General features: G+C 37.8%; 1 protein-coding gene across 2 annotated transcripts in view; it reads left to right on the top strand.

Moving 5' to 3' along the window:
• The window catches only part of LOC150083784 (PIH1 domain-containing protein 1-like), a 187,708-nt gene that overhangs the window by 137,853 nt on the left and 29,247 nt on the right, over positions 1 to 20,608 (top strand). For both annotated transcript variants that reach the window (XM_090374877.1, XM_090374878.1), the window contains exon 6: positions 4,571 to 4,709. In XM_090374877.1, the coding sequence (XP_090231003.1) occupies positions 4,571 to 4,709 (139 nt within the window). The remainder of the gene's footprint in view (positions 1 to 4,570; positions 4,710 to 20,608) is intronic.

A 20,608-nucleotide genomic window follows, 5' to 3' on the forward strand; every position in this document is an offset into this window, starting at 1 on the left:
ATTTATCTGCAGATTCTTAATGCATGAAGAATCACTGCTGATAATCAAATCAAGAGTATTACTCCCTCTAGTTGTCTCCCGAACATGCTGATGTAGAAAACAATCATCCAATAAATCCACAAAAGCCCTGCTAGTGTGTGAGTATCCAGCCCCCAAATTCCAGTCAATATCTGGGAAATTAAAATCTCCCATTATAAGACACTCTGATTTACTGGCCCACTCTATTTCCCTGTACAGTTCCTTATTATACTCATCAGAGTCATTAGGCCTATAGCACACTCCTACTCTCAATTTTGATCTCCCAATGTTTATGTCACACCAAACTGACTCCACACTGCACTGTCCAGCGATGTCGACTGGCTTCACTTCCTTGGTTTTTATGTGTTTCTTAACTAATAGCATAACACCTCCCCCCTTCCTATCCTGTCTATCCTTTCTGTAGACGTTGTACTCCCCAAATTGCAGTTCCGCATCCCTTATATCTGTGTGACACCACGTCTCTGATATCCCAACAATATCTGCCTTCGATGTTTTGAGCAATACCTCAAATTCATCAAATTTATTTACTAAACTCCTAGCATTGGTGTACACGCAAGTATACCTGCACCTGTTTCTATTCTTAGCTACCCTAACACAACCCATGTGTTTACTTGTACCACAATGGCTCCCAGCAGTCTCTGAAATACCATGCATCTTGTTTTTCAGTCTTCTGCTCATTCTAATAGAAGCAGTGCAAGAATCTCTTTCACCTCTGCCAGTGGCTACTAATCTTCTGAAAGCTTTCTGAAGGGCAGCAGTAAACAGCTTCGGAGATATTGTGTCTCCTTGTCGAACTCCTTTCTCGATTTTAAATTTCGTACTGTCTTTGTCTAGTCTAATAAAGGAGGTGGCACTCTCATATATTTTCTTCAAAATCATAATATATGGGGTATCTATGCCTTGTCTTTCCAGTGCCTGAAACATTGCCTTATGCTGTATGGAGTCAAATGCCTTTTCATAGTCCACAAATGCCAGGCATAATGGTGTTTTATATTCATTTGCTTTGTTTGTCCATTAGTGTGATATTACGTGAAGGTGATCCTTAGTTGAGAATCCTGTCCTAAAGCTAGCTTGCTCTTTCGTTTGATTCTCATCAAGTATTCTTTCTAATCTGTTAGTAATGACCCTTGTGAACAACTTGTAGATGTGGGATAACAAGCTAATTGGTCTATAATTTCCAATTTCTGATTTATCTTCTTTCTTATGCAGCGAAACTATGATTGCATTATTCCACTGCTTAGGCATCACACCTTTTCTAATGCACTTTGTGAAGAGCCTTGCCAGTTTTTGTGTTATGTCTCTTCTTCCCAATTTTAACAACTCTACAGTAACTTCATCTTCCCCCCGGGGCTTTCTGATTCTTCATTTTCTTCAATGCATGTTCTACCTCATGAGGAAGAATATCGGGTATGTCGTATGTGTTGCTACTTTGCAATCCATCTTCCCCACTGCTGGCATCATTCCCTCGCTCCTTGTATAATTCTCTATAGTAGTCTTCTGCTATTTGAATTATGCCTTCTCTGCTTTTTATAAGTACACCATCACTATTCTTCAGTTTCAGTATCATTTGTCCTTCTGTATTACTGCTCATGGCTGCTGATTTAAATCCTTTGTTTTCCCTTAATGCTTGTTCTACTTTTCTTGTGTTAAATCTTCTTATATCCTCTCTGAGTCTCTTTCTAATGGCTTTACATAACTCAGTATACTCAATTTTCTCCCTGTCAGTGTTTTTCTTGTTCTTCATTTGTCGTCTTCGGTTCATCATGACAAGTGTTTCTTGACTAATTTTTTTCTTCTTTGGATTTCTTTTTCCCTATAGGCTTCTTGGGCTTTATCACTTTCAGAAAGTTGTAGTATTCCTCGTCGATATTTTGGTCCTGAGCAGTCTGCAGAAGCTCAGACTTGTTCTTAAGTTCCAGTACATACTGCTTTTTCTCCTCCTCTGTTATCTCAAAGACCTTTGTATTATTTATTCGAGTCAGTTTTTTTCCTTTCCTACATCTATATCAAGTGTACATCTTACCATTCTGTGATCACTTCCAACATTTACCTTATTCAGGAAGGTAACATCATTCACAATATATCTTCTGTTAGTGAGGATGAAGTCGATTTCATTAGTTGTTAATCCATTTGGACTCTTCCATGTCCACTTTCTGTTCACCCCTTTCTTGAAAAAGCTTCCATCTTATGGTTTGCCAACTGTTTTTAGTAATTGATTATCCAGTTTTCTCTCTGATCGCTCACTGAGGGTGATGGTAGATGACTCTCTGTCTTCTAATTTCTCCACTAATGCTAGTGTCTCCCAAGGTTCAGTTCTTTCCCCGACTCTTTTCCTCTTGTATATTAATGACCTTCTTCCATTGACTGGAAATCCTATTCATAGTTTTGCCGATGATAGCACATTGCATTCCACTTTCCATTTTGAGAAACCATGTCCTGCTCAATCAGCTTCAACTTCTCGAAAATCTGCTACCAGTTCCTTAAATGCCAATCTTCAGGTAATTCTCCAGTGGGGAAAAGACAACTTAGTTGATTTCAACCCTTCTAAAATCAGTCTTGTCTTATATCATGCAAAAAGGATTCTTCTGCTTCTATGCTTATCTTTAGTGACACTCCGATTTCTAGGCAAAATGATATATCTCTTTTGGGGATTACCCTGACTTCTAATCGCTCTTGGCACAAGCACATTACAAATATTGCTTCCTCTGCATCAAAAAACTTGGTTTTCTCTTTCGCTCTCGGCGTTACTTTTCTTCCAAACAGCTGCTCACTCTTTATAAATCGCAAATCCGTCCTGCCATGGAATATTGTTCCCAGATCTAGGGTGGTGCCCCCAAAACCTCTCTCAGCCTTCTTGATTCCATTCAGAAGAGGGTAGTTAGGTTAATTAATGATTCATCTCTAACAGAGTCTCTCCACTCGCTTTCTCATAGACGTTCTGTTTCTGCTGCATGCCTCTTCTACAGATACTTCCATGGGCACTGTTCTTCTGAATTGGCTTCTATAATTCCCGCTCTCCTCTCTCTTTCAAAACAGTCTGAACACGTGCCACCACCAGCCAACATCCATTTACTGTCCAACTTCAAACCCACAGAACCAACTTTTCACCTTCTTCATTTATTCATTCAACTGCCGTTTTCTGGAACAACCTTCCTTCATACGTATTTCCTGATAATTACAATCTACAGAAGTTCAAGTCCAATGTCAACAAACATCTTCTTTCATCTTCTCAGCCTCCAACCCAAGCACGGTACTAAGTACTATAGGTTCCAATACCTCGCATGTTTGGGGTTCACATAAAAAAAAAAAAAAAACCCATAACACAACCCATGTGTTTACTTGTACCGCAATGACTCCCAGCAGTCTCTGAAATATCCTGCATCTTGTTTTCTAGGCTTCTGTTCATTCTAATAGAAGCAGTGCAAGAAGCACTTTCACCTCTGCCAGTGGCTACTGTTAATCTATTAGTCCTTGATTTCCCTCCCAAGTTAGCAGTTTTCCGACCCACCTAACACTGCGGCACCTCCGTAGCCACGTGGGAAGGAGCAGCAGTGCGTAGCACACGCTTCTTGATTAGACCAGGGTTCGAGCCCGTCACCACCAAATACGGAGGATGCGGAAAGGTCAGGGAATGACCACCGCATCTCCCGGAGCAATATGGCCTTAGTTGCTAATGCTCCTAAAAACCGAATAACAACAACAACAACCTAACACTGCCTCGATAGTATCAGCAAATATTCTTGCACTCATTCTATTTAAGTGTATCCCATTCCTGTAGAAGCAGTCTCTCCTGTTAACAAGTACAGACAAGGCTGAAAAAGTTCTACTCCTTGAGCCTTGCACAATCTTTCCAGGGCCGAATTGATCGACAAGGCTCTCATCCATAGTAGCAATTGCTCCATTTCAGCAAACATGACATGGCATTCCGCCATCTTACCTGGCCTACACATGCACCTCATCTCAATCGTATTCAGAATGTGTGGGATATGCTGGGCTGGAGAGAGCTATTCTGCAACAAAGTTCTCTTCCTTCAACTTTATCTCAGCTACACAATATATGGCTGGAAGAATAGTTACAATTAGACCAAAATGCACTAAAATACCTATGAAATCCATGCCGCACCACACGCTTGCTGTTATTTAAAACAGATACAGATTCAATACCAAATAAATGTTTGTATTTTTTTGGCCATTGTGTGTACTTTTGTAATGCTGTTTTGGCTATTAAGGTTTTAATATGTAAGAAAATGAATTTAAAGACTGATTGAGGTAACTGTAAGCAAATCATTGTAGAAGTGTATTAAAAACATATCCTTCCTATTTTATGCGGTTTAAATTGGTTATTGTAAGCCAACCAAGTGTCATATTGAAAGATTTAATCTCTCTCTATCTCTCACTTTTTCTATAATACCTTAAGGCTCTTAAAAGCATATGTTGATGCATATTCTAAATATGCATCAACATATATCACAAAATTATTTCTATCCATCAATGTTTTTCCAGCATTTGTTATAAACTTTCTTTTGTTTCAGTTCATCACCCATCCAAGAACCATCAAACAGATGTCAAAAAGAGAGTAGACTGCCTGTAACACCAAATTACTCTATTATGAAAGTTTCTAATGATGAATTTCCAAGATTTCTACTAGCAAAGATAGATCTACCTGAAGTGGTAAATATTTAAGCTTAATGAAACAGAATAATTACATAAGCGAATAGAAACAGTAATATCTAAGAATCTCAATTTCTTTAGCCTTTTCAATATTATATTAGTATTTTATTTATTTTAAATATGATTACTTATTTACATACAATGGACCAATAGGATGCAGTACATAGTATAATAGCAAGATATCAGCATAACTTTATATAGTTAGCACAATATATAGCAAACAATAGCAAAATTAAATAAAGGGAAACATTTTTTTTTTCACAACATTTGGATTTTGGAGTTAATGTACAGTACTATATAAAAAAGGGCCTCCGTAGCCGAGTGGGCAGGAGCGGGAGTGCAGTAGCACACGCTCTTTGAGTAGACCGGGGTTCAAGCCCCTGACTGCTGAATACGGTCGATCTGCCAACCCGCACTGGACCAGCGTGGCAGATTATGGTCCATTTTCCTCAGCATGAATTGTTGAGGAGGCTTCCATCCTGCAGTGGGTTGATAATGGCTGCACTTTACTTTTTTTTTTTTTTTACTATATAAATAATAACACCAATGAAAACTACATATGCATTTGGAAATTTCATTTTAGGTGGGTATAGACCTTGGAAAGCACAGGGACAAACAACAAGTTTAGCTGGAATTTTAATTCTTTAAAAAGATTCCATAAACTAAGTACTGATGACATCTTTATTCTTTTCTCAGATGACATACAGAAGGAGTTGTAATTTAAATTGAAAAAGGCTGGTCAAAAAATAAAGTCCAGAAAATTGCTTTCTTTGTTAATTTGCACAAAAAGGAAAAATTGGTAATAAACATATGAAGTTGAAAATATGATTGTAAAAATAGGAGGCTCTGCCTCCTTGTATAATTATGTTTTATCACTCAATCAAAGCATGAGACCATTGCCCTAAATTTGTTGAACATAATAAATATATGATATTTTGGTGATTGTCAGTGAACTAAAGCATTTACAAAAGTAATAGTGCTCTATGTACATGCATGTATACTTTATAAAGCCAGATATCTATATTAAATTGTAGCTGTGATTATATTATAATTATAGGTTCTAGTCAGAGAAACAGAGGTTCGAGTACAAGGACACATTAGTGCAACCTTTCATATTGTAAAAAATAATGGGTATTTGGGTTGCATAAAATCTAGGTAGGGTGTGATAGATTTTTTTTTTTTTTTGTCTTCGCCTTTTCCCAATGTTATATGGGATCAGCGTGTTTTTTTTTTTTTTTTTTTTAGATAATAGATAGTGGGGTGCAATAGATAATAACGTATATTAATCTCAATGACAAAAGCAAAGTTCTGAAGTCCTCAAGTGCTGAAGAAATATTATGAATCAAAAACTGGGAATTTGATTCATATTAAATAATATGCATAAATAATATTAACATAAAATATTTACGTAAAATGTGTAAAAGAATATACTGGAAGCAATAAGAAATCGGAAGCCATATCAGCAGAAATCAACCTTTGACAAACTTCAGCTTGCAAGATTGATCTGAGAAGGATATAAAGTAGGCTCTTGGTTTCTGTGATATCTGTTAATAAAGTATATATAATTAATAATCCAGTATTTTTTGTGCTAAATTTGGAAAATTTTAAATTCATTTAATGAGAGAATATTGTGATTTTGAATAGATCAGGATACAAATAATTTGCACAGAGATATTGTTCATTGTTCACCTCACTGAAAAATGAAGCTGTAAATTGTAAAATTATAGTTAGATGATTGATGGATATGTGCCATATCCAAAATTTGTATTACTTAATACTTATCTCCCCCCACTTTTTATTTCCTACTGAATACGTAATGAATATTCAAACTATTAGAACAAACAAACATATCTGCAAAAAGATCTAGCCTCCCAAACACTGCCTCATTCATTTCACAAATATATATGGTCTAAGCTCCAATCTTAGTGATGTTTGTTTCCACCTACATTCTGCCAAACCCCACTTACTTTCTAACAGAATCCCAATTATTGGTTGATCCAACCATTACTCATATCAGTTGGCATTAGCAAAGAATCAGGGTATGTCTGCCAGGGCAAAGGAGAATGATGTTGTGGAGCAGATATCATCTTTTAAAGGCACAAAAGGTGATATTGTTGTACACGTTGGCACTAATTCCGCCAGTCTCCTACTCTTAATGATATTAAGAGTAGGAGACTGGCGGAATTATTTACCAAGTACAGGTCAGTGTTGAAAAAAAGCTGTGAGTTAGGGTTGAATTTGAAAGTGTCTACATTTCTGCCCAGACGCGATAGGAGGGAATATATGATGAGAGCCTTGTCGATCGATTCGGCCCTGGAAAGATTGTGCAAGGCTCAAGGGGTAGAATTTTTCTCAGCCTGAGAAAAAAAGAATTTTTTTTTCTTTTTTTCTTCTACAGGGATGTGATACACTTAAATAGAAAGGGTGCAAGAATATTTCCTAATGCTATCGAGGCAGAGTTAGGTGGGTTGGAAAACTTCTAGCTTGGGGGATACACGGACTAATAGATTAACAGTAGCCGCTGGCAGAGGTGAAAGTGATTCTTGCACTGCTTCTATTGAAATGAGCAGTAGCCTGGAAAACAAGGTGCAGGGGATTCCAGAGAATCCCCTGCACCTTGAGTCATTGCTGCTGAGAGTCATTGGGGAACAAGTAAATGCATGGGCTGTGTTAGGGTAGCTAAGAATAGAAACAGGCGCATGTATGCTTGTGTGTACACCAATGCTAGGAGTTTGGTAAATAAATTTGATGAATTTGAGGTGTTGGTCAAAACTTCAAAGGCAGATATTGTTGAGATAACAGAGACAAGGTGTCACACAGATATAAGGAATGCAGAAGTGGAATTTGGGGAGTACAATGTATACAGCAAGGATAGGAAGGGAGGAGGGGTTATGCTATTAGTTAAGAAACACATAAAATCCAAGGAAGTACAGCCAGTCGACATGGCTGGACACTGCAGTGTCGAGTCAGTTTGGTGTGACATAAGCACTGGGAAAGCAAAATTGAGAGTAGGACTGTGTTATAGGCCTAATGACTCTGATGAGTATAATAAACAACTGTACAAAAAAATATAGTGGGCCAGTAAATCAGTGTCTTACAATGGGGGATTTTAATTTTCCAGATATTGATTGGAATTTGTGTGTTGGTCACTCACACACTAACAAGGCTTTTGTGGATTTATTGGATGATTGTTTTCTACATTAGCATGTTCAGGAGGCAACTAGAGGGAGTAATACTCTTGATCTGATTATCAGTAGTGATTCTTCATGCATTAAGAATCTGCAGATAAAGGAACCACTAGGTGGCAGTGATCACAGTGTGCTGAAAGGGATTTATTCAAAGAGATAACTACCATTGGGGGTAAAGGGAAGGTTTTTGCTTTCTTAAAGGCGACTACGATAGTCTGAGACAGTATTTAAATTCTATACAGTGGGACCAACTGATGATGTTACCAACAGCAAATTCAAAATGGGAAGCATTCAAAGAATTAATCTTGGAAGCTACTAGGCTTTTCATACCAACTAAGAAATATTGTTCAAGATTTAGGATGTCAGATGAACTAATTAGACATGTGAAAGAGAAGAAAAATGCATGGGATATATATAAATTAACAGGTGACATGGAAGATATAATCCTATGATAGATATAATCTGGTCTGTAACCAATCGGCGTCTCCGTAGCCAGGTGGTCAGGAGCAGGAGTGCGAAGCACACGCTTCTTGATTAGACTGGGGTTCGAGCCTGTGACCACCAAATACGGAGGATGCGTAAAGGTCAGGGAATTACCACCGAATATGCCCTGAGCAATTGGCCTTAGTAGCTAATGCTCCTAAAAACCAAAACAACAACAACTGTAACCAATCACAAAGGAGGTTAGGCAGGCATAGGCAGATTACGAGAAATCTTTGGCAAAGGATGCCAAGAAAAACAGCAAAGAATTCTTTACTTATGTAAACTCTAGAAGGAAGGGAATGAATCAGATTGGTCCACTTTATATCAGTGGTTCAACTGTTGATGATCCTGCTCAGGTAGCTACCAAACTAAATGAAGATTTTGCATCTACATTCAGAGATGGGAATGCCAGAGGTGTATTAAACTCCAGGGTATGTCTGCCAGGGTGACCTATTTATTTGCTATCCAATTGCTTTCTTTTACTTCAAAGGTTGTACTTGTTTGTGTGTCCATTCTGATTTTCCCTGTCAGAGACTTAGTAATCTGGAATCTCCTCTTTTTGATCTTCTCTTGCTTAACATTACTGCCCATTCTGTCAAATTCTTATGTTGTCTCCATTGATCTTCCAGTTCTGCTAGTCACTTGGAGCTTTTTGACTTCCTTTGTTTGAAAAAACTCCACTTTCTCCAGTCCTGCTTTCCTAATAATAAAGTAATTTACCTTGGTGAGTTTAATATTCAAAATTCCAGCTGTATTCAATTTTCACAGACCCAGCTGATTGAGATGCTGAGGCTTTTGCAGTTACTAATGACTTTATACAGATTATTGATTTACCTACCAGAATATCAGATAATCCTAACCACACATCCAGTACTCTTGATCATTTTCTCATGAACAACTGTTCAAAGAGTATGTAGTTGAGGTGAGTGGTCCTCTAGGCACTTTGGATCAAAACTTGATGATAGTCTCTTTTCCAATAAAGCCTTTTCCCCCCATGGCCATTCTCAGCTTTATGTTGTTTTCCATTACAAGAATTCAAAATGGGATAATATATGAGATTTCTATTCTTCTTTTCTTTGGTTGGATTACTGTTTTAAATCTTCTGTCAGTGTTTGCACAGACAATGTCAGTGAAATTATTCTTATAGGGATGAAATCCTTTATTCCACACTTCATGTTAAAATCTCATCCTTATTTAAATCTTGGTTTTCCAGTAAATGTGCTAAGGTTGTTCAAGATGTGGTTGTTGCATTGGCTGGCATCCAAATTTCCAGTTTCATTTGCTGCCTACTCAAAATCTCACAACAATTGTAAAACTTTTATTAATCAGCCCAGACTAAAATTTGAACAGTCTAAGAGTGTAAAACTTATTTCTTTTCCAAACTGTAGATGAATATTCTAGTCTCTGGTCAAAACTATTGTGTTAGTATTAATAGTGGCATATGATGAAAGAAAGCAAGCTTATACAGCATGAACCAATAAAAAAAAAAAAAATCATATTTCATCCATCCATTCCCTCCAATAACTTGTCTAGTTCTTCCTTGTATTTTTTCATACTATTCACTTCCACAGGAACTGATGGAAGCTTGCTCCAGCAATCAACCGCCCATTGACCGAAAGCAAACTTCCACACACCTATTCTGCAACCATCCTTCTTCAGTTTGAATTTATGCATCATCACATGTGTAGTCTGAGCAAGAGGAAGAATGCCATTAGCATTGAGTTTGCTCAAGCTATTCAAAGCCTTTCTTGGCGAGAGTGCCCATTTTCCCTCACCAATCTCATTGCCCTCTCTGTATCCTTCCTAAAATGAGACCTCCAGAACTGTATGCAGTACTCAAGATGTGACTGACCATTGCCTTATACATTGGGATAATCGCCTCCTTATCTCTGCTAGCAAAATTCCTGAATATCATTGACAAAACCCTGTGAGCTCTCTTGGCAGCCTGTCTGCTTTGCTCAGAGAATTTCATATCAGACTACACATTTACCCCCACATCATATTCATTTTTCATACCCTGAGAGTAGTACCATGCAGCTGATACATTATTCTGGGATTACCACTGCCCATATGCAGTACCTTTCATTTGTCAATGTTATTTTTCAATTGCCATTTTTCAGCCCACCTGCTAATTTTTCTAGATCTTGTTGCAGGAGCATACCTTACTGTCATTAACTACCTTGCCAATCTTTTTTTGTTATCTGGAAACTCTGACATTAAGCCTGATATATCCTCATCAATATCATTAATAATACAAAAACAAAAATAGGCCCTGCACCAAACCATGGACTAACAACATTAGTTCACAAAGATTTTGAACATGTAAAGGAAAAGATATTTCTGTATAATTATGTGTAAGGTGTAATAAGAATTAAAGAATGTTTCTTTAATAACATATAAAGAAACATTTCTTTATATGTTTCCTATAAAAATATTTATATAAATTTGACCCATACTATCAGTTGAGTAACTTTTTTTTTTTGTGGTAGTCGATTTTAAGTTGTATTTCTGGAGCCCTATTGTCACCTTTCTGACCATCCTTGAGACATATCAAAATCATCCCGAAGTTAATAGTCAGTGTTGCTTGGCACTGACCATTAACCACTTTCACAATCTTCACAATATCTGTGGTTTTGGCCACCTCACCCTCTATCCCTCTTTCATTGTCATTTATGAAAATTAAACAATAATGGTCACAGAACTGATCCATTGGGGGATCCCACTTCTGACTTTAGCCCAATTTGAAGAATAACCATTAATCACAATCCTCTGCCTCCTGCTCTGCAGCCACCCTATGATCCGCCTTAGAATCTTACCAATGATCCCAACATGTTCAAACTTGTACAGTAACCTCACAAGGGACTAGTGTATAGTGTTAATTGTAATGCGATACCAGGGATTGTGATGAATACAAAACTCTATAAAGGCCAGATTTATATAGGTTAGTGAGTGTTTGTATAGTATTAGTGTGGGGTTGTGTTGTTCATCTGGCCTTGTAGCTTAGGGGGCCTGTGTTTTCACACTAAAACCTCGTTTATCATCCAGCACCACAAGGAGGCAGGCCAGGCAGTAGGGAGTATGAAAGCATTGGCGGGGTGCACCCTGTGTGGTAGCCAAGCTACAGACGGGGAGAGCCCAGTAAAAACAAAAAAAAAAAAAAGTTGATGGTGATAGTGGGAAGGCAGGAAGTGAGAGGGGTGGGGCAGTAGTAAAGGCACCTGCCTAGTGTTAAATGGGGGAGGACAGAAGAGGGTCCTCCGGGGTATAATGCCCATTCTGCCCCAGGTTGTGGGAGTTGACAGGTGGCAGCGGGGTTACCACCAGGCAAAGGGGGGAGAGGATCCAGTAACTGTACATAGTTCCTCATGAGGGACTATGTATAGTGCTAGGATAAAATCCAAATAAACATTATCAAAATTTCTTACCTTCAGCTCATGGGTAACTACGTCAAAATAGCTAACCATTTTCATTAAACATGATTTTCCCTTCACAAAACCATGTTGTGTATTTCTGTTTTACATTCTGCAACATTGCTTCTGTGATTTGTCATACTGGTCTAACTGAGCAGTCTGACTTCAGTGGTAAAGTAGTTTTAAGTGTGAAGTATATTTATTCACTTCACACTTATAACCGCCTTTATGTATTGGTGCTACATTGGTACCTCTCCAATCTTAGAGGAATCTCTTCCGAGTGCAGTGTTGTCTGTCCTCGTGATTAACCTTAATAACTTAATGCATTTCTTTTTGCATCCTTGAAAATTACTCACTATAAGCTATCAACACTTGATCATAATCCCACAGTATAAGTTGATATTTTAGGGCCACACCTGGAATACTTTCAGATCATGGAAAAACCTAAAAGAAAAAAAAAAAAAAAACACAAAGACATCAAGCCTCTTGAAAGTGTCAGAAGATGGGTAGCCCACGTTTTTTTTTTTTTTTTTTTTTGATTTGATAGTTGTTGGCGCATCGGCTTCTGTGGCCATATTGCACCTCCCAAGGTTTTTGCAGTACTTTGATCCAAGCCCGAGGCGGGAATCGAACCCGCGACCTTTGGGTTGCCGGGCAGGTACTTTACCCACTCGGCTAGCCCGGTCGGCTGATAGCCCACGTGATGAGAGGTGCAGGAAACACATAGGTTATTTTCTTTTTGTTTTATACATTTTATATATTTATTATTTTTTTATTTTTATTTACTTATTTGTTTTTTTTTTTTTTTTTTTTTTTTTTGGCTACTTCAGAAAAAGCCAGTGGCTTCCTTGCATTACAATATACTAACTTCACCAGGAATCTTACTTGCCTTTAGACTTGGAAGTTTTTTATTTTACAGTTATCTGTAATTTTAGTGTCACTGATTACATACTGCTCAGCCTCACTAATACTGCTTTTCTCATTATGAAGGGTCTTTCATCTGTAAAGATTGATGCAAAGTAGCTGTTTAGTTCACAGCAATATTAGCTGGGTTATTTAAGACTTTTCCACACCCATTATGCAAGAATGCAATCTGATTTCTTTTCTTTCTTGTATTCACATACCGGGAAACTCCTTGTCCCTATTCTTTGTTCTCTTAGTGATTTTTCTTACTCATTCTTTACCATCCTAACCATATCTGAAATGAGATATAACCCTAGGTTTTTTATTTTGAAGTTTTGAAATCAAATAAATTTCGACTTCTACATCTTAGGATACCAAAATCTTTTAATGCTTTTGCGTAATCATAGTGGATAAACCAGTTTGGTTAAAACTTTTACTAGGAAGAAAACCTAGTAAAATCCACTTTCTAGCCATCTCTCTCTCTCTCTCTCTCTCTCTCTCTCTCTCTCTCTCTCTGATAGGCTTCTGGTTGGCCACCTTATTGCATATTAGCCCATCAAAAACTGTTTAAGGCTTTTTTTTCCTACACCTCCTCAGTAATGCATACTTTATTATTATTAGCCATGTGGTGCAAGGAAGCCTGAGGCTTATGCTGCACCAGCAAAAAAAAAAAAAAAATTCCTTGAGTTACCCTGAGAGAGAGAGAGAGAGAGTAGTAGTAGAAAGGAATCACCAAGATAAAGAAGAATGATGATATCCAGCTCAGGACACTGGATGTGCCAACCCCATACTCACCAGATGTGAGCCCCTGGGGTAAGATTGCTGATGTGTGTTTTATAACTATTACATCCAATTCAGGACATTGACAGGTTTTTCTGTGGATGTCTTGAAGGGTCTATACTTGGTGCTTGATCTGGAATCTTTATATTAAATAAATAATTACTCAAGGATTTTTCAAACTATTCTGCTCTAGTTTACGTGGATGGTATAATGGTTTTGCTTTTTTATAGTAACTAGAACAGACAGCAATTAAAACTAACAGATAATAACATCTTAAAAGAAATTTATAGCGTGTGAGTTAAAAATAAACTAACCATCTGTGCTTCTAAAACCCAAATGATACTCTTTAAAGGAACTTTGTCTCAGACTCATCTGACACTTGTTAAAATTAATGGACTCTCTTCCCTTTGTTACTTCTCTAAATTAGGGTAGATAAGAATAGGAACAGGTGCATGTATACTTGCATGTACACCAATGCTAGGAGTTTGGTAAATAAAATTGATGAATTTGATCAGGTGTTGGTCAAAACATCAAAGGCAGATATTGTTGGGATATCAGGCATGTGGTGTCACATAGATATAAGGAATGCAGAATTGGAATTTGGGGAGTACAATGTGTACAGAAAGGATAGACAGGATAGGAAGGGAGGAGTGGTTATGTTATTAGTTAAGACACAAAAGTTAAGAAACACATAAAATCTAAGGAAGTGCATCCAGTTGATGTTGGTGGGCAATGCAATGTTGAGTCTGTTTGGTGTGACATAAGCACTGGGAAAGGAAAAATGAGAGTAGGTGTGTGTTATAAGCAGTGCTTTCTTTGGGACTGTACGCAATGGTACGGCGTACCAGCACCTTTATTAACAGTGACGTGTGACATTTAGATGTAATGCACTTCAAAATTTGTAATATTCCGTAAATTTGCTATTCAAATAAGCTTAAAATTATTTAACTAAATTTGCATTTTTCACTGGCTATTGTTAAGATATTTTCAATATAAAACTGTATAACCATTTTTATAATTCTAAATTACTCAGTCGGACTTCTGTTTAACAAAGTCCTTTTATAGCGAATTTTTTGAATTCCCCTTGGAAGTTACATTTAAAATATTTTCCGTTGAGCGAGAAAATTTTCATATAGCGAACAGAATAGGAGAGAATATACTGGGTATGCACTGTTCACATTTCTGGCCTTCAGGCAGTTTAGGCAATTAGTGCTGCTGCGCGAATTAAGAGGGCTAAAAAGATTACCATTCTTAGGGATTACCATACAACTTAGTGGTACCTGGTAAAACCTATCCGACCACCTGTCCAACATACGGAGAAGTCGCACTGGTCAGCATTGAGATCAAGGAGTATTCCCAATGGGCTCTGGTCCACCTTCTACTGCAGTGGTATCCAAATTTTTCCTGTACAGGGGCCATATTAAAAAAAAATTCGAAGTTAGATTTCTTTAGTGTGTTCTTTTTTTTTTCATATTTTGTTGCATGTAAAATTGAAAATATTCGAAAATTTTATTCAGTACAAATACACATTACATTTACTGAACAAAACATTTAATGAGAAAATTTTTTTGATAATTAACATTAGGTTAATTATTTTTAATTAACCTAAAATAATGTTAAATAAATAATGCGGGCCGTAGGTTGGACACTGCTATGAATCAACTGTAAGCATCCCGTTCGAGAATTAGGAGGGAGTGATTTTCTTTTACCCCAATAAATAATTATCTGTTGTTTTGCGAAAGTGCGTTATCCACATTTTCGTAAATTTTCCCTATCTCTGTTTACATGGTCACAGTATCTGAATATCCGAATGACACCGATATTTTGGACAGTTTCAAAAAAAAAAAAAAAAGAAAAGAAGAAAAGAAAAAATTCAAATTTTTTCTTTTCTTCGAAGATATCTTCAACGAATATCTTCAACGAAGGTATTAAACCTTCTAAATGTGAAATGGTGGCATTTGGTGAAAATGAAGTTAGAAAATTGTCAATTAGGTTACAGTTAAATGAAAGAGATATAATTCGTGGATTTTGGGAATACATAATTTAAAGGTGGTTTCGGAAGAATTGAAGCATTTGATGGATCTGAGTAGGATATCAATTTCATCGAGTGAAAATGAACGAGGATTCTCACGAATGAATCTGATTGTCAGCCCAACCAGAGCTTCGTTGATGGCAAAAATAGTTTCTTCACTACTGTTTCTTAAAATTGGAACCCCACCGTTCACCCGCTTCGATCCAGCAAAATATGTCAATTTGTGGCTGCTCCGGAAACGTCAGCAAGAGACACACGAAGAGGAAGAAAAGAAGTCAGCATAGGGTGTCGGATGAGAACTTAATAAAAGTTTGGAATATTCTACAAAAACTTTATTATGAAATTATTTTTACTAATGTTATTTATTTTTACTTATTAGGGGCCGTAGTCTAACGAAGGACCCTTATAATGTCACTCGGTTGTCTGTCTGTCCATCCGTCTGTCACAGCATTGTATCTCTGGAACCACTCAACCTATTGACTTGAAATTTTGCATGGATTTGTATATCATGTGGGCCAACGTAACGCCATATTGATAGCTGTTGAAAAAAATTTGTCTGAGAAGTGGGAGGATAAAATGTGGGGGGAACAAAATGTTGTCGGCAACCTATAGCTTATTATGCACTGTTGGAAAGATTTCAACGAGTAGGTTTAAAATATAATTTTAAAATATTTTTTAAATTTAAAATGGCAGCGCCAGACAGGAAAATATGAGTAATTTTCATGTCCCCTCCACCTCTATTTCCGTCGCTAATGGAGCTAAAAATTTAAAAATCACTTTAGCTATGCGTTGTTCAATGTTTATCAAGGGAAAACTATTCCGATTGAAATATATTATTTACTTTATGTTAAAATTAAAAAAAAAAAAAAATTTATTGCACTTCGATAGCGTGCTTCTTTGTATTATGGAACTCTCCTTTTGGTGACAAAAAGGTTGCTAAATAGTTAGTTAATAATTCTATAAAGGTCATTTATAAATTTTGTGACGAGAAGTATTTTTTAACAATTTTCAAAGCTGGAGTTGTCCCAGCAAGGAGGTACTCAGAGAGCCAGTGTTGAGGCGGCAGTGGTGGGGGAAGTGCCTGCACGGAGTCTTGCACAGCCCTCACCTGCCAGTAGCTTCTCCCCCAAGACTTTAATCGCTTCCCCAGGAAGGAGTCAGAGTCGCTTCTCCCACCCTTGTCATTCACAACAACTGCAAAGTCTCAAATAGACGACGTTTTCGTTAGTTCCTCAGTTTTGGGCCAAGCCGGGGTACTTTTTTCAGTTACCGTAAAGCTCTTTATTTGAGATACTACACTAACAACCATTCGTGACTAGGGACCCTTCATCCTGAGTGCCCGGCACTCAGTAATTGATCGATTTATTTACTTATTTTTTTTTATATACTTGAATAATAAATTTATGCTTAATAAACTGTGTTAATATACTAAATTTGTTGTTCTTATTCCAAAAACATTACTATGAAAGTAACAATATAGGAAAAAAAAAAAAAACTTTTAGGGTACTCTGTTTTTCTACAAAAAGAGCACTGGTTATAAGCCTAATGAATCTGATTAATATAATGAGCAATTGTGCAGAGAAATCAACTGGGCCAGTAAATCAGAATGTCTTATAATGTGGGATTTTAACTTTCCAGATATTGACTGGAACTTGTGGTGGGTCACTCGCACACCGGCAAGATTTTTGTGGATTTTTTGGAAGACTGTTTTCTACAGCAACATGTTTGAGAGGCAACCTGAGGGAGTAATACTCTTGATCTGATTATCAGCAGTGATTATTCATTCATGCATAGAGAATTTGCAGATAAAGGAATCACTGGGTGACAGTGATCACAATATACTGATGTGGGAATTACTGATGTAACTACCAATCAAGGCTAAAGGGAAGGGCTTTTACTTTCCTAAACTACAGGGATTTCAGACGGTTTTTAAATTCTGTACAGTGGGATGTTACCGACGTTGAATTCTAAATGGGAAGCCTTCAGGGACTTGAAGGCTTCATGTCAGATGAATTGATGAGGCTCGTGGCAGAGAAGAAAATGTATGGGATGCATATAAAGTATCAGGTGACACAGAAGCCTATGGCAGATGTAAATAAGTCTGTAATCAAGTCACAAAGGAGGTTAGGTAGGCGAAGGCAGATTACGAGAAATTCTTGGCAAAGGATGCAAAGAAAAATATCAAAGAGTTCTTTACTTATGTAAACTCTAGAAGGAAAGGGATGAATCACATTGGACCATTTGACATAGATGGGTTGACTATTGATGATCATGCTCAGGAAGCTCATAAAATGAATGAGTATTTTGCATTAACATTCACTCAGGAGGAGTTATTCAATGGGGGGAGTGCCAGAAGTTTATCAAATTCTAACAGGGAGCTAAGTGATTTTGTAATAACTGAGAGCAAATTGGAGGATAAATTGTTGAAGTTAAACATAAAAAAGGCACCTAGGGTGGACAGATCTATCCAGTTATATTAAAGGAGGCAGAAAAGGAAGTAAGCAAAAACCCTTAGCCATAAATATGAGAGCTTCCTTGGACTCAGGGGAGGTCCCCATGGACTGGAGGTGTGGAAATGTATCACCAATTCACAAAGGGGATTCAAAAGGTGACACAGGTAACTATAGACGTGCTAGTTTAACGTGTTCTGGGGAAAATAGTGGAATCACTGGTTAAAGAAGCATTACAGGATTATCTAGAAGAAGAAGAAGAACTCTTTATTGCATACAAAACTGCAGACTTGTCTAGATTCCAACTGAATCTAGACAAGTCTTCAGTAATAGTTAAGACACAGCATGGGTTTGTTAAAGGCAGGTCTTGTCTGATCAATTTGATTGGATACTATGATATGGTCACAAAGGAACTAAATGCCAAAAATAATTTTAATATTAGCATTAGCATTAGCATTAGTAGAGGCATTTGATGCAAGAAAGCAAGCTTATGCAGCATCAGCCAAAAAAAAAAAAAAAAAAAACCACTTCCACTTCACCCCTCTGTTCGTTCAAAATACCTGTCCAGCTGAGCCTTAAACTTATTTAGGCTATCAACCTCCACCACAAGGGATGGCAGTCTGTTCCACCAACCGACCACCCGCTGGCTAAAGGCAAATTTCCGCACGTCTATCCTACATCTGTCTTTCCTCAATTTGAATTTATGCCCTCTCAGGTGATTTTTCTGAGCTAGAGGAAGAATCCCATCAGCATTGAGCATGCTTAAACCATTCAAGGCTTTATACACCTCTATCAGATCACCTCGCTGGTGCCTAGTCTCCAGACACTGTAATTTGCAAAACTTAAGCCTTTCCTCGTAAGAGCACCCCTTTGTTCCATTCACTAATCTTGTTGCCCTTCTCTGTACTCGTTCCAGCAGCTCTACATCCTTCTTGAAATGAGGCCTCCAGACCTGTATACAGTACTCTAGGTGTGGCCTGACCATTGCCTTATACAATGGAATAATCACCTCCTTATCCCTGCTGGAAAAATTCCTGTATATCATTGACAATACTCCATGAGCTACTCTTGCAGCCTGTCTGCACTGCTCAGAGAACTTCATATCTGCCTGCACAATCACCCCCAAGTCCCTTTCATTCTCTACCACTGTCAGTGTAGTACCACAGAGTTGATACGTTGCCCTGGGGTTGCTGTTTCCCATGTGTAGTACTTTACATTTGTCAATGTTAAACTTCATTTGCCACCTCTCAGCCCATCTGCTCAACCTTTCCAGATCCTGTTGCAGCAGTGTAGTGTCAGTAGTGTCCTTGACAACCCTGCCAACCTTTGTATCATCTGCAAACTTGGACATTAAGCTTGATATACCATCATCAATATCATTTATAAATACAGAAAACAATAATGGACCCAACACTGAGCCCTGAGGGACTCCACTAATAACATTAGTCCATGATGAGCAGTGTCCATTGATTAGCACTCTCTGTCTTCTCTCACTCAACCACCCCTTTATCCATAGCAGCAATTTGCCTCCAATGTCACACTGCTCCAATTTGTGTAGCAGTCTTCCATGTGCAACAGTATCAAAAGCCTTTCTAAGATCCAAGTATATAATATCAAAGTTATTCCCTGCATCCAGTTCTTTTGTGACTGCATCATAGTATCCAATCAAGTTGGTCAGGCAAGACTTCCCCTTAACAAAACCATGCTGTGTCTGAGCTATAACTGAAGTCTTGTCTAAATGATCCTGCAGTGCTTCTTTAACCAGTGCCTCCATTAATTTTCCTGGAACAGAAGTTAAGCTCACAGGTCTATAGTTACTTCTGTCAGCCTTTGATCCTCCTTTGTGAATTGGGGTCACATTTGCACATTTCCAGTCTATGGGTACCTCCCCTGAGTCCAAGGAAGCTCTCATAATTATGGCTAAGGGTTTGCTGACTTCCTTTGCTGCCTCCTTTAATATAACTGGATAGATCCCATCCACCCCGGGTGCCTTTCTTGTGTTTATCTTCAACAGTTTCTCCTCCACTTTACTCCCAGTTATTTCAAGATTCTCTAGCTTACTGCTAGAGTTGAATACACCTCTGGCATTCCCCTTGCTGAATAACTCCTCATGTGTGAATGTCGATGCAAAATATTCATTTAGTTTGTTAGCTACCTGAGCAGGATCATCAACAGTTGACCCATCAATATCAAGTGGACCAATCTGATTCATCCCCTTCCTTCTAGAGTTTACATAAGTAAAGAACTCTTTGCTGTTTTTCTTTGCATCCCTTGCCAAGGATTTCTCGTAATCCGCCTTCGCCTTCCTAACCTCCTTTGTAACTTGGTTGCATATCAACTTGTATCTATCATAGGCTTCTGTGTCATGTGTTAATTTGTAAGTATCCCATGCATTTTTCTTCTCTGCCATATGCCTCATCAGTTCATCTGACATCCATTTTGGCCTAAACCTTGAACAATATTTCTTAGTTGGTATGTAAAGCCTAGTAGCTTCCAAGATATGTTCTTTGAATGCTTCCCATTTTGAATTTGCTGTTGGTAACATCATCAGTTGGTCCCACTGTATAGAATTTAAATACTGTCTCAGTCCATCGTAGTCGCCTTTACGGAAGCAATAACCCTTCCCTTTACCCCTAATGGTAGTTACCTCTTT

Source organism: Mastigoproctus giganteus, chromosome 6 (assembly GCF_048544385.1).
Source record: "Mastigoproctus giganteus isolate SK-2022 chromosome 6, ASM4854438v1, whole genome shotgun sequence".
NCBI lineage: Eukaryota > Metazoa > Arthropoda > Arachnida > Uropygi > Thelyphonidae > Mastigoproctus > Mastigoproctus giganteus.